The 16,587-nt window shown below is 47.4% G+C and overlaps 1 protein-coding gene across 1 annotated transcript in view; it reads left to right on the top strand.

Annotated features, from left to right (window-relative positions):
• Nucleotides 1-16,276, top strand: part of ttn.2 (titin, tandem duplicate 2) — an 89,260-nt gene extending 72,984 nt beyond the window's left edge. The window contains exons 92-109 of the mRNA XM_050039535.1: nt 146-448; nt 637-918; nt 1,046-1,639; nt 1,758-2,048; nt 2,163-2,462; nt 2,621-2,923; nt 3,011-3,313; nt 3,419-3,687; nt 3,794-4,109; nt 4,305-4,610; nt 4,803-5,102; nt 5,315-5,890; nt 6,076-6,381; nt 6,477-6,859; nt 7,054-7,264; nt 7,412-13,288; nt 13,395-13,694; nt 14,960-16,276. Of these exons, the coding sequence (XP_049895492.1) occupies nt 146-448; nt 637-918; nt 1,046-1,639; nt 1,758-2,048; nt 2,163-2,462; nt 2,621-2,923; nt 3,011-3,313; nt 3,419-3,687; nt 3,794-4,109; nt 4,305-4,610; nt 4,803-5,102; nt 5,315-5,890; nt 6,076-6,381; nt 6,477-6,859; nt 7,054-7,264; nt 7,412-13,288; nt 13,395-13,694; nt 14,960-15,252 (11,513 nt within the window). The 3' untranslated portion in view covers nt 15,253-16,276. The remainder of the gene's footprint in view (nt 1-145; nt 449-636; nt 919-1,045; nt 1,640-1,757; nt 2,049-2,162; nt 2,463-2,620; nt 2,924-3,010; nt 3,314-3,418; nt 3,688-3,793; nt 4,110-4,304; nt 4,611-4,802; nt 5,103-5,314; nt 5,891-6,075; nt 6,382-6,476; nt 6,860-7,053; nt 7,265-7,411; nt 13,289-13,394; nt 13,695-14,959) is intronic.
• The last annotated feature ends 311 nt before the right edge of the window (nt 16,277-16,587 follow it).

Below are 16,587 nucleotides of genomic sequence, written 5' to 3'. Positions count from 1 at the left end.
AAAGGTGACCATCTTAGAGCTGAAATTTTATTTTAAATTCTCGTTTTGATTCCAAAATTTTCTCAAGAAATTGATTATTTTCCATTTGATGGAATGATGTTTGGACAAGTAGAAATACAACATATTTATGTCTGTGTGCTCCCAGATACCCCAGCTCCTCCATCATTACCTCGTATCACTGACACAACCAAGCACAGTATCAGCATGACCTGGACCAGGCCCATGTACGACGGCGGCTCAGACGTCACCGGCTACTTTGTGGAGATCCTAGAGGAGGGCTCTGAGCAGTGGTACCGTGCCAACGCCAAAGCCATCAAGAACACAGAGTATGTGGCCGCCGGCCTGGCAGCCAATAAGAAGTACAGATTCAGAGTAGCTGCTGTCAACGACAAAGGCACTGGCGAGTTCAGTGAACCTAGTGCCGAGGTTGAGCCTCTGGAGAAAGTTGGTGAGTCACAACAGCTAATTCTTGAATTTGGATTATGACAGAAAGTAAATGTTTTGTCAGCATTGTGTTTTCCAAGCAAACTTCTTGCTTATTCCAGTGACAAATCTTTATCAGTGCCATATTCCAGCTTGTTATATGGCAGTTGCAGCATCATCAGACTCTCCCTTTACTCTGTTCGACCCTCTCAGAAATGCCAGACCTGGAGCTGCACGAGGACCTGAAGAAAACGGTGTGTTTGCGCGCTGGAGGAACCCTGCGTTTGATTGTATTTGTCTCTGGCCGGCCGTTACCAGTAGTTGCTTGGAGGAAGACAGGTGTGGAGCTGCAGAGCCGCGGCTACATTGAGACCACCGACAGCTACACCTCACTGATGGTGGAGAAGGTCAACCGCTACGACTCTGGAAAATACGTTGTGGAGGCAGAGAACCCATCCGGCAAGAAAACTGCCACCATCCTGGTTAAGGTCTACGGTATGTCATCCCAAGTCTTAACAGATGCCAAATATTCCAGGCTGAATCTTTATAAAAAGGTACACGTAAAGACACTTGTAAAAACACACTAATATCTTCTCTTCCTCAACTCGTCTCTCTCCTGCAGACACTCCTGGTCCTCCAAGTTCTGTGAACGTGAAGGACTACACCAAGGAGTCTGTCGTGATCACCTGGGACGTCCCCAGCATTGACGGTGGTGCTCATGTCAGCAACTACATCATAGAGAAGCGTGAAGCCAACATGAAGTCATACAAGACCGTCACCACTGAGTGTAGGAAGACCCTGTTCAGGATCTCTGGTCTGGAGGAGGGAGTGCACTACTTCTTCAGAGTCCTGCCAGAGAACATATATGGTGTTGGCGAGCCCTGTGAGACATCCGAGGCTGTGCTGGTGTGCGATGTGCCGTCAGTGCCTCAGAACCTCCAGATCATTGATGTCACCAAGTCCTCAGTCACTCTGCACTGGGAGAAGTCACTATACGATGGTGGCAGCAGGCTGTCAGGATATATCATCGAGGCATGCAAGGCAGGCTCGGACAGGTGGAGTACCGTCGCAACAGTCAAAGCCTCAGTGACCCAGCACACCATCCAGTCTCTGACGGAGAACGACCAGTACCTTTTCAGACTGCGAGCCACCAATAGCAGGGGAGCCAGCGAGCCCATGGACACTGTCACCCCTGTCACTATCCAGGATATCAAGGGTAAGACACACAGCCACAAATCATCACACAACCACTTTTGCCTTCACTGAAACTTCACAGAATTCACAGAAATTAATCAAATATATTAAACACGTCATTTCTGCCCTGTGTTTTCCAGTGATGCCCAAGATCGACATGACCAGCATTCCTCAGAAGATCGTCCATGTGCACCGTGGCAAACCCATTGACCTCAACATCCCCATAAGGGCCAAACCGCAGCCAGTCTGCTCCTGGTTCTTTGGTGGTGTCAAACTGAAGGACACCCTGGACCGCATCAAGATTGACAGCAACGGAAAATACACTCACCTCGTCATCCGTGAGACCACCATCAACGACACAGGAGACTACACGCTTGAGGTGAAGAATGCCATTGGCATGGCAACCGAGGTCATCAAGGTCATCATTCTGGGTAAGGACAAATGAAGATTATACATGAATAAGTTGTGTCTCTTACAGTGCAATTATTGCATACATGCAAAAAAAATTACTAGATTCTAACCCGCGACTTCTTGTGCCCATCCAGACAAACCTGGCATCCCAGTTGGTCCAGTGAAGATCGAGGAGAATGACGGCGTATCGGTCACAATCAGCTGGGAACCCCCAGAGAAGGACGGTGGTGCCAACGTCAGCGGCTATGTGGTGGAACAGCGCGATGCCCACCGCCCAGGCTGGGTCACCATCTCAGAGTCTGTGACCCGACCCTGCTTCAAGTTCACCAGACTCACTGAGGGAACTGAGTACGTGTTCCGTGTTGCAGCCATGAATCGCTTTGGTGTTGGTGGCTTCCTGCAGTCAGAGGTGGTGGAGTGCAAGAGCGAAAAGAGTGAGTTCTCTTCCTATCATAAGTGTAGTCTTTCTGTTCTTCTGTATGTTATTTCATTTGTATGTGTACTTCACGTGAATCTCTTTTATTTACTTGTGAACAGTTATTTTTGGCCCTGCAGTATTTCAATTAATCTATTAATTTGATTTCATGTGTAGCCATCCCTGGACCTCCCAGCAAGCCAGAGGTGCTTGATGTCACTCACGAGGGCATGACCCTGACCTGGCAACCACCCGTGGACAATGGTGGCTCCACCATTGCCGGCTATATCATTGAGCGTAAGGAAGCCCGTTCTGACAGGTGGCTGAAGATCAACAAGAACCTTGTCACCATGACCAGGTACCGCTCCTCTGGCCTGATTGAGGGCCTGGAGTATGAACACCGTATCACTGCTGTCAACTCCAGAGGAGCCGGCAAACCCAGCGAGAGCTCTGCCATCACTGTTGCCATGGATCCCATTGGTACGTGTTGCAAAACTCACGATTTTAGATTAATCTTCCCAGTGTGGAGTCAGAATATTAACCAAAGGTCTCTGTGTTTTGTAACAGAGCCTCCAGGTCCTCCAATTCAGCCCAGAGTCACTGACACCACCAGGTCTTCAGTATCTCTGGCCTGGCTGCCACCCGAAGAGGAGGGTGGTTCTATTGTTACTGGGTACTTCATCGAGATGCAGAAGGTGGACCAGGTGGAATGGACGCTGTGCAACACCACGCCCACAAAGATGTGCGAGTACACCCTCACTCACATGCCCCAGGGCGCTGAGTACAAGTTCAGGATCATTGCCTGCAATGCTGGTGGTTCTGGGGAGTCCGCTGAGATTCCTGGAGTGGTTAAAGTCCAGGAGATGCTTGGTAAAATACCATCATTTATAGTTTGATTTTACAGTCAAATAAACATTATTTTACTGACTTAACCTGTAATTTAAATGACACAAATTTAATCTCTGTCTTCTTCAGATTATCCCGACTACGTGCTTGATCGTAAATACGAGGAGGGCTATGTGGTGCGGCAGGGCGGAGTCGTTCGTCTGTCTGTGCCCATCAAGGGTAAACCTATCCCTACATGCAAGTGGACCAAGGACGGTCGTGACATCTCTCATCGGGCCATGATCGCCACCCATGATGACATCACCGAGCTGGTCATCAAAGAGGCACACAAAGACGACACTGGTACCTATGACCTGGTGCTGGAGAACAAATGCGGCAGGAAGGCCGTGTACATCAAGGTGAGCGAGTCATCCAGCAGATACTTCATGATCAGAAGTAAAACAATAAAAATACATACGCATGGAGTAGTTTGAACTAAACTTTTTGTGTATCTCTTGCCTCCAGGTGAAGGTGATTGGTCGCCCTGATGCCCCAGAGGGCCCTCTGGAGTTTGATGACATTCAGGTCAGATCAGTGCGGGTCAGCTGGAGGCCACCATCAGATGATGGCGGCTCCGACATTCTGGGATACATTGTGGAAAGAAGGGAGGTACCCAAGGCTGCCTGGTACACAGTCGACTCCAGGGTAACTGAGAGTTCTCTGGTGGTGAAGGGTCTGAAGGAGAATGTGCAGTACCACTTCAGGGTTTCTGCTGAAAACCAGTTTGGCATTAGCAGATCTCTCAAGTCTGATGAGGCTGTCACACCAAAAACACCACTTTGTGAGTATTTTTTCTGTGATTGTTTACAGTTTGTAGTCTCAACTGATGTTTGTCAAAAGTTGCATTGTCTACATGTTGGTCAAATAATTTACTTAACAGACACATTTCCATATATCCGTAATTCTGATGTTAGTACGTGTGTTTAAAAGTGTTGTTGTAAACACTGATTTCCCTAACAACTTGCTTTACCTCCAGGCGCACCAGAACCTCCCGGCAACCCACCAGAGATTATGGACGTGACCAAGACCACGGTGTCTCTGTCCTGGGCCCGGCCCCGGGATGATGGAGGCTCCCGCGTCACGGGATACTATGTGGAGAGGAGAGAGGTTTCGACAGAGAAGTGGGTCCGACACAACAAGACCCACATCACCACCACTATGTACAATGTCACCGGTCTCATCCCTGATGCTGAGTACATGTTCAGAGTGGTGGCTCAGAATGACATCGGGCAGAGCGAGCCTGGTCCTGCCTCAGAGTCTGTGGTCTGCAAAGATCCATTTGGTGAGTTTATATCACATGATACCAATTTCTGCATGAATAAATTGTTGAGTAATAAAGTGAATTTGAAGGGTATTTTGTCTTAGCTTATGATAATTTTAGTTAATTTGTGGGACTGTGTAGAACTGGTTTTAACACTCTTTCTCTTACACTTTCTGTAAGAGTATTAATCTGCTCTTGTCTCTCTCCTTCAAGACAAACCCAGCCAACCAGGGGAGATCGACATCATCTCCATCACCAAGGACTCTATCACCATCCACTGGCTCAGGCCAGAGCATGACGGCGGCAAGGAGATTCTGGGCTACTGGATTGAGTTCAGGCAGGCTGGAGAAAGTGCCTGGAAAAAATGTAACAAAGAGCGCTCCAAGGATCGTCAGTTCACCATGGGCGGGTTGATGGAGGCCACCGAGTACGAGTTCAGAATCTTTGCTGAGAATGAGACTGGACTGAGCCGACCTCGCCGCACGCCCATGGGCATCAAGACCAAACTGAGCGGTGAGCTGCTGCAGAATTTAGAAATAAATCTCACTCACTTTGTAATGTGACATTGGTCCTTACAAAGTTAAACACTAGATCATGTGAAGTTGAATTTCATGTTACTAAATAAAGATGTTTGCATGTCAGCAGACCTTATGTACAGTACACACAGAGGTAGGAAAAAGCATAAAAAACTCAGATTAAATCAAGCTTTGCATTTGCTTTTGCAGTTGGTGAGGCTCCAGCTTTGAAGGAAGAGATCCAAGATGTAACCACCAAGCTTGGCGAGTCCGGCACCCTCACCTGTGGCATCATTGGAAGACCTCTGCCTGAGATCAAGTGGTACCGCTACGGTAAAGAGCTGATCCAGAGCCGTAAGTACAAGATGAGCTCAGATGGCCGCAACCACTCCCTGAGCATCCTGACAGACGAGCAGGAAGATGAGGGCCTGTACACCTGCAGGGCCATCAACGAAGCCGGAGAGATCGAGACCAGTGGCAAACTGCGCCTGCAGGCGCCGCCGCAGTTCCACCCTGGCTTCCCTCTGAAGGAGAAGTACTACGCTGGAGCTGGCACCAGCCTCCGTCTCCATGTTGTCTACATTGGACGTCCCATCCCCCAGATCATGTGGTTCTATGGCAAGAAGCCTCTGAACGCATCCGAGAATGTAATTATTGAAAACACCGAAAGCTACACCCACCTGGTGGTGAGGAACGCCCAGAGGAAGACCAACGCTGGTCGCTACAAGGTGCAGCTCAGCAATGTATTTGGAACCATCGACACTGTGCTCCGTGTTGAAATCCAAGGTAATACTAGACAACTGACAACAGGTTTAAATATCAAATAATGTGATCCTACAGTGAAGACATCTATATTATCTTTAAGTTTTTTTCCAGTATCAGCCAGCAAATAACCATTACTACATGTATGTATTTGAATAAAACACAAGAGCTGTTACTTATTCCTTTTTTTTGTTTTGTTTTTTCCCCAGATAAACCATGCACCCCTGAGGGCCCTGTTATTGTTGAGGCTCTGCTGAAGAGCTCGGTTGTCATCAGCTGGAAGACACCCAAGGACGACGGAGGCTCCATGATTACCAACTACATTGTGGAGAAACGCGAGGCCAAAGAAGGCGAGCAGTGGCACCTGGTGTCCTCCTCCGTTTCTGGCACCACATGCCGTGTCCCCAACCTGACTGAGAATGCCGGCTACTACTTCAGAGTCTCTGCCCAGAACCAATATGGAGTCAGTGAGTCCCTGGAGATCCCATCGGTGGTCATCATCAAGAGTCCATTTGGTAAGTTGTTTTTCCTCTATAATGTCATTGCAGAGAGGCAGGACGAACTTCAGATATGTAGACCAATACAGTAACATTCCCTGTTTATTTCTTAGAAAAACCTGGCATCCCACAACAGCCCTTCATCATCAGTTCCGCCAAAGACTCCTGTGTCGTCTGCTGGAAACCTCCAACCAGCGACGGTGGAGCTAAAATCACCGGCTACTACCTGGAGAAGCGTGAGAAGAAGCAGAACAAGTGGATGTCAGTAACCAGTAAGAAGATTGCCGAGACCAGCTTTGAGGTCAAAGCCTTGATCGAGGGCTTTGAGTATGAGTTCCGCGTCAAGTGTGAGAACATGGGCGGTGAGAGCGACTGGAGTGAGATTTCAGCACCTGTCATCCCCAAGTCCGACCAGGCTCCTCGTGCTCCCGCGTTCAGGGAGGAGATCAGGGACATGACCATCAAATACCACAACAATGCCACCTTTGTCACCAAGGTAGTTTATTTCAGCTACATTGCATTTGCTTTCACAAATTCACATGCTGTGTCTATGTTCATGAAGGTCTAGAAATGACAAAAGGGATGAAGGGATACCAAGAACCCATTGAGAAGACTGACATCAGTTTCATTCAGTCACTCAATTCCATCACCACAAGCATTATTTAACTTGGTTATTTTTCCTGTTACAAGGTGATGGGACATCCAAAACCTTTGGTGAAATGGTACCGCAATGGAAAGGAGATCCAGGCAGATGGAGCCAAGATCAAAGCCTTGGAGTTCAAGGGAGGCTACTACCAGCTGATCATCACTGCCGCTGATGAGAATGATGCCGCAGTTTACCAAGTCAGAGCAACCAACCCCTCAGGGTCCATCTCTACAACGGCCAACCTTGAGGTTGAAGGTAATGATATAATATTGATAGTGTAAATTAATGATCGCTCAATTTTTCCAGTATCCATTGAGTGATGTCCTCTACAGCTGCAGTTCCTTAAAAAGAAAAATAATCTTAAAGAAATCAAACTAATGCTTTTTGTCATTTGAATTCCAGTTCCTGCTAGGATCCACCTGCCTGAGGAGCTTCAGGGAATGGGAGCAGTCCATGCTGTCTGTGGTGAGCACATCACCATCAAGATCCCCATCTCTGGCAAGCCTGAGCCAGCAGTCGTTTGGCAGAAGGGTCAGGAGATCCTCTCCAACTCTCCTCGTTACCAAGTCATCACCACCAGATCTTTCACCTCTCTGGTGTTCATGAAGGGAATGGAGAGGAAGGATACTGGCTACTACATCATTACAGCAAAGAACAGGTTTGGTACAGACAAGCAAACCATTGAGGTGAACGTTGCTGACATACCTGATGCTCCAAAGGGACTGGTTGTCAGTGACATTGCTCGGGACTCCATCACCTTGACCTGGGAACCCCCTGCCAGTGATGGTGGAAGTGACATCATTAGCTACATTGTGGAGAAGTGTCCCACCACTGCTGACAGATGGATCCGAGCTGGACAGACCACTGACTGCAGCATCACCATCATCAACATATTTGGAAAGACCAAGTACCAGTTCCGCGTCATTGCCGAAAACCAGTTTGGCCTGAGCCATCCTTCTGAGCCAACTGAGCCCATCACCACAAAGGAGGACAAGTCTGTGATTAGGAATTATGATGAGGAAGTGGACGAAGCCAGAGAGGTCACCAAGGAGGAGGCTCTGTTCTACAAGGTGAAGGAGCTGTCCTCCAAGTACATCATCTCTGAGGAACTCTCTCGCTGCCAGTTTGGAGTGGTCCACCGCTGCACGGAGATTGCCACAAAGAAGACCTTCATGGCCAAGTTCATCAAGGTCAGAGGAACCGACCGTGAGTTGGTTCTCAGAGAAATTGAGGCCCTTAACATAGCAAGGCACAAGAATATCATCTATCTACATGAATACTTTGAAAGCATGGAGGAGATTATCCTCATCTTTGAATTCATTTCTGGAGTTGACATCTTTGAGCGCCTTGGCACGAGCAACTTCGAGCTGACAGAGCAGGAGATTGTCCGGTACCTGAGACAAGTCTGCTCTGCCCTCAAGTTCTTGCATAGCCACAACTTCGGCCACTTTGATATCCGCCCAGACAACATTGTCTACACCACCAGGAAAAGCACCACCATAAAGATTATTGAGATGGGGCAGGCTAGGCTGTTGGTGCCAGGAGAAAACATCAGAATGCTGTTCTCAGCTCCCGAGTACTGTGGCCCTGAGGTCCACCGTCATGACCTGGTCACAACAGCCACTGATATGTGGTCTGTTGGCGTAATGGCCTACGTTTTGCTAAGTGGCCTTAATCCATTTGCGGCAGAGTCCACTACAAAGATGATTGAGAACATCTCCAACTGTGAGTACATCTTTGACAGTGAAGCATTCAAGGACATCAGCTTGGAAGCTATGGACTTTATAGACAGACTTTTAGTCAAGGACATGAAGCTCCGTATGACAGCCCACGAGGCTCTGGAGCACCCATGGCTCAAGATGAAGATTGAGCATGTCAGCAACAAGATCATTAGGACACTGAGACACAGAAGGTACTACCAGACTCTGGTAAAGAGGGTAGATACTATTGTATCATCAGCTCGTGTGGCCTACGGTGGCGCCTTCAAAAACCAGAGAGGATTGGCTGTGGGTAGAGTGAAGATTGGAACTGAGTACCATGGCCTCCGCAGTGGTCCAGTCATGCATGGTTCAGCTGAAGAAGGTGGCCATGTCAGATTTACTTGTAGCATCACCAACTTTGACAAGACTACACAGGTGACATGGTATCACGGTACCCGTCAGCTACATGCAAGCGCCAAGTATGAAATCACTTACAGCAATGGTTTTGCCAGCATCTATGTAAAGGACATTCAAGAGAGTGATGATGGTGTGTACAGGTGCAAGGTGGTGAGTGACGATGGAGAGGACAGTGCTTATGGAGAGCTCTTTGTTGAGACAGTGAGGAGCATCAGAGAGTACTACCTTAGTCGCACCATCAAGAAACTGAGGAAGAGAGTCGACAAGACGAAACTCCTGCAGAGACCACCAGAGTTCACTTTGCCTCTCTACAATCGCTCTGCCTACATCGGTGAAGATGTGCGCTTCGGTGTCACCATTACCGTGCACCCGGAGCCTCATGTCACATGGCTCAAGAATGGAGAGAAAATCAAGCCAGGTGAAGATGACACCAAGTACACGTTCACCAGTGATAAGGGTCTTTACCAGCTGATGATCCACAACCTGAACTTAAGTGATGATGCAGAATACACCGTCATGGCTCACAACAAGTTTGGAGAAGACAGCTGCACAGCTCGTCTCACTGTGACACCTCATCCTGTAATGGAGGAAACTATGAGGCCCATGTTCAAACGCCTGCTGGCTAATGTTGATTGTGTTGAGGGACATAGCGTCCGCTTCGAGCTCAGAGTCTCAGGAATCCCCACTCCCACTCTGAAATGGGAGAAGGACAGTCATCCACTTCAGTTTGGTCCAAAGGTTGTTGTCATACAGGAGGACGTTGACCACTATGTCCTGTACATCAGAGATACTCTGCTCGAGGACTCTGGTGTGTACAAGGTGACAGCAACCAACTCTGCTGGCTCTGCAAGCTGCCAGGCTACACTGCAGGTGGACCGCCTCACCTACACCAGGAGAGAGTACAAGAGCGAGGAGGAGAAATACCTACACGTACAGAAACAAATTGAAAAGACCAACAAGATGGCTCAGCATATTGTTGCCACCAAGGAGCTTGTACCTCTAAACCCCACAGCTCAGGAGGCACTTAACTTTGCTGCAGAGATGTACAAGCCTGCAGTGAGCACTAAGAACGTTGAGGGTGAGTTCGACATCACAGTTGAGAAGACTGAGACTAAGAGGCTGGAGGAGGAGAGGAGGATCTTTATGCCATATGAGATCCCTGAGCCTGTGGTTCATGATCCTAGAGCTCTGGATGAGGACAAAACTATCAAACAGTTTGTGGCTCTGTCCGACATGAAGTGGTATAGAAAACTGAGAGACCAGTACGAGATTCCAGAGAGGATGGAGAGGATTGTGCAGAAGAGGCAGAGACGTATTCGCCTGTCCAGGTGGGAGCAGTTCTACGTCATGCCCCTCCCGAGAATCACTGACCAGTACAGGCCAAGGTGGCGTATTCCAAAACTCACTCTGGATGACTTGGAGACTGTTAGGCCTGCTCGCCGTTCACCTTCTCCTGAATCTGAGATCTCTTACAGATCCAGAAGGAGATCATTGGGAGATCTTAGTGACGAGGAGCTGCTGATGCCTGTGGATGACTATCTTTCCATGAGGAGAACAGAGGAAGAGAAAATGATGCTGGAGGATGAACTGGAGCTTGGCTTTTCTGCCTCTCCTACAGGCAGCCCTGTTCGCGTTGAGCGGCGTGCCGTGGAACGTGAAGAGAGGAGGCAGGAGGTCAGACATGAGGCTGCTGAGATAACTGAGACAAAGAAGAAACGCACTATTTCTCAGTACACGAGGAGGCGAAGGTCACTGTCTCCCACATACATTGAGCTCATGCGTCCAGTCTCAGAGCTGATCAGACCATCACGGGCCATGCCTGTGGAAGCAGAGGGAGAGGTTGTTGCAAGAAGGTCTCCCACCCCTGAGAGGACCCGTCCCCGCTCTCCCAGCCCCATCAGGTCTGTTGAAAGGTCATCCCGCTCCTCCTCCAGGTTTGAGCGGTCTGCCCGCTTCGACATCATGTCCCGCTATGAGGCCAGAAAGGCTGCTATAAAGGCTGAGAGGAAATACCAGGTGGTTACCCAGACACCTTTCAGTCTGGACCATGCTCCCCGTGTGACTGTTAGGATGCGCTCTCATCGTGTACCAATTGGCCAAGACACGAAATTCACCCTGAACATCCAGAGCAAACCAGAGGCCGAAGTCAAGTGGTTCCACAATGCAACAGAAATCTCTGAAAGCAGTGAGAAATATGTCTTCACCAACATGAGTGGTGTTTTGTCCATCACTATTCTGGACTGCCATGAGGAGGACAGTGGCACATACCGCTGTGAATGCACCAACTCTAGGGGAGAAGCTTCCGACTATGCCACCCTTGATGTGGCAGGTGGCGGCTACACCACCTTCTCCTCTCGCCGCAGGGATGAGGATGTTCTCAAAGGATATGTCCCTGAAGTCACTCGAATTGATCACTATCACACCACCCACTTCAAAACTGGCTATGCTACTCAGACCCATTTTGAGGTTGAAGAGAGCAAGACTAAGCTAACTGAGACACGTGAGGTTTCCACACGTGAGAGATACGCTGCCTCCTCTGAGAGGTACTCCTCTGCTGAGAGGTACTCCTCTGCTGAGAGGTACTCCTCTGCTGAGAGGATTGATTCATCTGTCAAGTATGCATCTGCTGAATACCTATCATCTGATTCCTCATACTCATCTGAAAAGTTTTCTCTGACTGGGAAACACACCACAACTGAAGCTAAACTGAAGTCGACTTCTGCTGCTGTTGCTGAGGAAGTTGCTGTGCTTAAGGTGAAGCCTTCTCTTCCTGCCAGAATCCTCACCAAGCCCCAGTCTGTGACAGTTGCAGAGGGAGAGACAGCCAGATTCTCCTGTGATATCGACGGGGAGCCTGCACCTACTGTAATATGGATGTACGAGGGCAGAACCATTGTCTCAACTCACCGCATCCAGGTCACCACCACTCAGTACAAGTCCAGCATGGAGATCTCCTCTGTGATGGCCTCCGATGAGGGCAGTTACATGGTGGTGGTAGAGAACTCAGCAGGCAGGCAAGAGGCTCACTTCACCTTGACCATCCGCAGACCAGCTCCCAAAGAGGAGGTCAAGGCTGTCAAATCCCCTGAGCCATCTGTAAAGTCACCCACTCCCAGTGTGAAGTCACCAGAGCCTTCAGTCAAATCGCCTACTCCTTCTGTAACCTCCCCTGTCCCGAGCGTCAAGTCCCCTGAGCCTTCAGTTAAATCACCAGCTCCAAGTGTGAAGTCTCCTGAACCAACGTCTCCTGCTCCCGGTGTGAAGTCACCAACACCAGGTGTGAAGTCACCCACACCAGGTGTGAAATCTCCTGAACCAGAGGGAATTAAGTCTCCAAGGAGCATTAAGTCTCCTGAGCCAGCCGCACCCTCTCCAGCACCCGGTGTCAAATCACCAGCTCCAGGTGTCAAATCACCAGCTCCAGGTGTCAAATCACCAGCTCCAGGTGTCAAATCTCCTGAACCTGAGGGAGTGAAGTCACCACGGGGTATAAAATCTCCAGAACCCAGACTCAAGTCACCTCCACCACCACTCAAGTCTCCAGAGAGTGTGAAGTCACCGGAGCCCGAGGAAGTAAAATCACCTCGTGGTGTCAAATCTCCGGAACCTGCAGGACTCAAAACACCAAAAGGTATCAAATCTCCAGAACCTGCGGGAATCAAAACACCAAAAGGCATCAAGTCCCCAGAACCTGCAGGCATCAAATCACCAAGGGCCTTAAAGTCCCCTGAGCCCGAGGGGATCAAATCACCTCCTAGGATGAAGTCCCCTCCTCCTAGCTTGTCCCCCAAGAGGGTTGTGTCTCCACCCACCGTCAAATCCCCAACCCCGAAACCTCCCAGGGTCCTGAGTCAGCTAACAGCCGAGGCCAGTGAGGGTTCGGTGAGGATGTCCTGCGTCTGTGAGAGCAGCGTCAGGGAGGTGGTGTGGTACATCAACGGGAGGAGGCTTTCACAGAGCAGTCGCTTTGAGATGCACTACTCTGAGGGCTCCTGCAGCCTCCTGATCCATGATTTGGCAGACAGTGATCAGGGAGAGTACATCTGTGAGATGACATCAGAGGGAGGAGTATCCAAATCCTCCTTCTCATTCACCGGACAGGTGTTCCAGTCCATACGCATGAAGGTCAAAGCCTACCGTGAACAGCAAGTGGCACTTAAAGGTGAGTACCTGCCTCTTTAATGCAGATTAAATCCTATGCTAATTAGAATAAATCCTTAACTGTGAACTAATTTACATATTTACCTGTCTGTCTCCACCCTCATCAGGATCAATGGTGATGAGTCACAAGGAGTCTTCATCAGCAGTGAGCTCAGCCATGATGATGAAGAAAGAAATGCACACGAAGGAGGAGTCAACGTCTTTCTCTTCCTCGTCTTCTGCCCAGCAGGCGATGATGTCATCCATGATGGAGTCAAGCTCCATCAGCAGCATGGCAGCTGAGATGAAGTTTGAGACCATGTCCATGTCCAGCATGTCCTCCCTGACATCAGAGACGTACGCCATGAGCTCCAGCAGTCTGACTGAGATGTCCTCACACATGGAGGGATCCTCGTTCAGAGCGATTGGTAAGACTGGTGATGAGAGTGAGTTTTTAAAAGTAGTTTTGCTTTTGATTCGTTGCTTCCACATTTAGATTCAGAGGCGACTGAAAGGCTTTTATTTTGAAATCAATAACTATGAATCATAATCGGGGTGTAAAATAAACAAAGACATTGATTTAGCGGTTTTTATGCCTCTGTGCTGGCTGTGGACAGAGACATTATGTTTTGGGTTGTCTGTCCATCAAATCCTTTTTTGTAAACACAATAATTCAAGAACGCTTTGAGGGAAATTCAAATTTAACACAAACGTCCACTTGAACTTGTCAATGAACTGATAAGAACTTGGTGGTCAAAGGTCAATGTGATCTTGTCCATCTCATTCTTGTAAACACGTTATCTCAAAAACACCCTAGGGAAATTCTTCAGATTTGGCACAAACATCCAATCGGACTCAGTGATTAACTGATTAGAATTTGTTAGTCAGTGATCTTATCTGTCTTATTCTCATGAATGCAATATCTCAAGAACACCTCAAATTTGGCACAAACGTCCACTTGGGCTTAACTTTGACCTGGTTTTAAATTGGCGGTCAAAGGTCAAAGTCACTGGGATTTTGTAAGTCTCATTCTCGTGAACGTAATATCTCAAGAACACCTTGAGAGAATTTCTTCAAATTTGGCACAACGTCCACTTTAAGTCAAGAATGAACTGATTAGAATTTGGTGGTCAAAGGTCACTGTGACCTTGCATTCAATTCATTCTTGTGAACATGATATCTGAATAAGGCCTTGAGGGAATTCCCCTCCAATTTGGCACAAATGTCCACTTGAACTCAGTGATGGACTGATTAGAATTTGGTGGTCAAATGTCAAAGGTCACCATGACCTCACAAAACATGTTTTTGGCGATAACTCAAGAATTTTTACACTGATAATGACAAAATTTCAGACAGGATAATATAATGAAGTGATGACAGTTTATATCTAAAAGATCAAAGGTCAACTTCACTGTGACATCATAATGTTTTGTATAAAGAAAAGTCATTATTCAGCATCATATCTCAGGAACAGAAGGAGAGACTTTTGGTCAGACACTGAATTGGTGACTCTAATCTTGAAACTGTAACAAACTTGGCTCATGCATGAAGGCAAACAAGCACAAGGTGATAGTTCTAGTTTGTACCTGATTTTGAAAATCAAAACTTCCCTCTGTTGTGAAATGATGTGGCCACTAACATTTTGTCTTTAAAATCTCTGTGTGCACTGATGTATATGTGCTGTGGTTTCCAGGTTCTGCTCCCAGGATCGAGGCTCTGCCGGAGGACATCAGCATCGAGCCAGGCAAAGTCCTCACAGTCACCTGCGCCTTTTCCGGCGAAGCCAAACACATTGAGTGGTCCCGCAGTGGCAGAAAGATCGAGGTGACTGCCGGCGGACGCTTCCACATTGACACCACGGAAGACCTGACCACTCTCATCATCACTGGGGTGAAGGAGGAAGACGCTGGAACCTACACCCTGAAGCTATCTAATGAGCTCGGATCTGACACAGCGACTGTTCACATCAGCATTCGATCAGCATAAAAGAAAAAGAAAAAAAAATCTAATCTTCCTATCTTCCCCTTTTCCCTACTTCCATGCCTTTTTATTTATTCATTAAGCAAAATAATCGACTTGATTACGATCTGGATTTCTGTTCTTGTAAATATGAACTATTTTTGTACCAATCTTGACATTAATTTATGCCAAACTAGACTAAAGTCTAAAGGTGTTATAAAATGTGCCATATTGGATGACTTAGGATTTTTGATCCATTTTTCTGTGACATGTACATAATGTATATAGCCGAATTTAACGGTTATGGGAAATGTATGCATTGTTATTTATGACAATAATATTAACTGAAACAAAATGAAACTAAATGTGGTTTAACAGGAGAAAGTTCCACTTGGAACGAATACCCTGTTAAACTGAGAAACTAAACTCTGTGCCTCAACGATAAGTTGAAGTCTAAGATTGCCTCAACAGGTAGAGAGGCTCCCTGTTGATGTTAACTCAATCAGAGACAAAACTAGAAATGCACTGCGGTGCTGTTGCATTGTAACTAAAGTGTGAGATCCTGAGTGCTGTTTGCAGTTACCCTCATGTAAGCAGGACGACTGGACCTCACGCTCTGACTGATTATGTCATACTGCCATTTCGATGACATGCTCACAGTGCGAGCGGCCTGCACTCCCTGAGCACAAGTGTTTCTTTTTGTTTTGTGCTCTGCTTCTGGCAAATGACCACTCGCTCGGGCTCTTCAGTTGTACCATCAACCTGGCCAATCACATGAAAGTAGAGTCCCTCCTGTGCTTGTTTGCAGAGGCAGAGCTGTCTCTTGGAGGTCTGCAGTGTGTTTGTGTGTTAGTTTTTAGGCCTGTCAGTCAAGCTGGGCGCCACCAGGCAGCCGAAACCAACCGCCACTGCCTTCAACGAGGACGAGAAGAAGTGTGGTTGCCCTGCACTTTGTTTTGATTGAAGTTAGAGTTGTAGCATTGATTATTTTCGCAGCCTCCTTGAGTTTTTCTCCAATTATTGATTTAATAAAGCATGATTATCAGCACTACAGGATGTCTCTGCAGTGTTTATTTTTCGTGCTTCTACTTTGAATTGGAAGAATACAATAATTTGTAAGTTATAGTATATGCTATACAAATATCATGAAAAAAGTGATGGTATAGAATGTTGTAAAAGATTGTAGCCAAAACCATCAAAGTAAAGTATGTTTTAAAAATTGTTACAGAAAAAAGAACAGTATAGTATGTTGTAAATCTTGTGACCAAATCAAGTCATAGTATAGTATGTCATAAAAAACAGGAAAAAATGTCATAGTATAGTTTGTTGTCAAAAATCACTAAGCAACGTCATAGTATAGTA

The sequence above is a fragment of the Epinephelus moara genome, unplaced genomic scaffold (genome assembly GCF_006386435.1).
Source record: "Epinephelus moara isolate mb unplaced genomic scaffold, YSFRI_EMoa_1.0 scaffold1170, whole genome shotgun sequence".
Lineage (NCBI taxonomy): Eukaryota > Metazoa > Chordata > Actinopteri > Perciformes > Serranidae > Epinephelus > Epinephelus moara.
The sequence above is the reverse complement of the archived record's forward strand: the minus strand, read 5'-3'. Positions and strand labels throughout refer to the sequence as shown.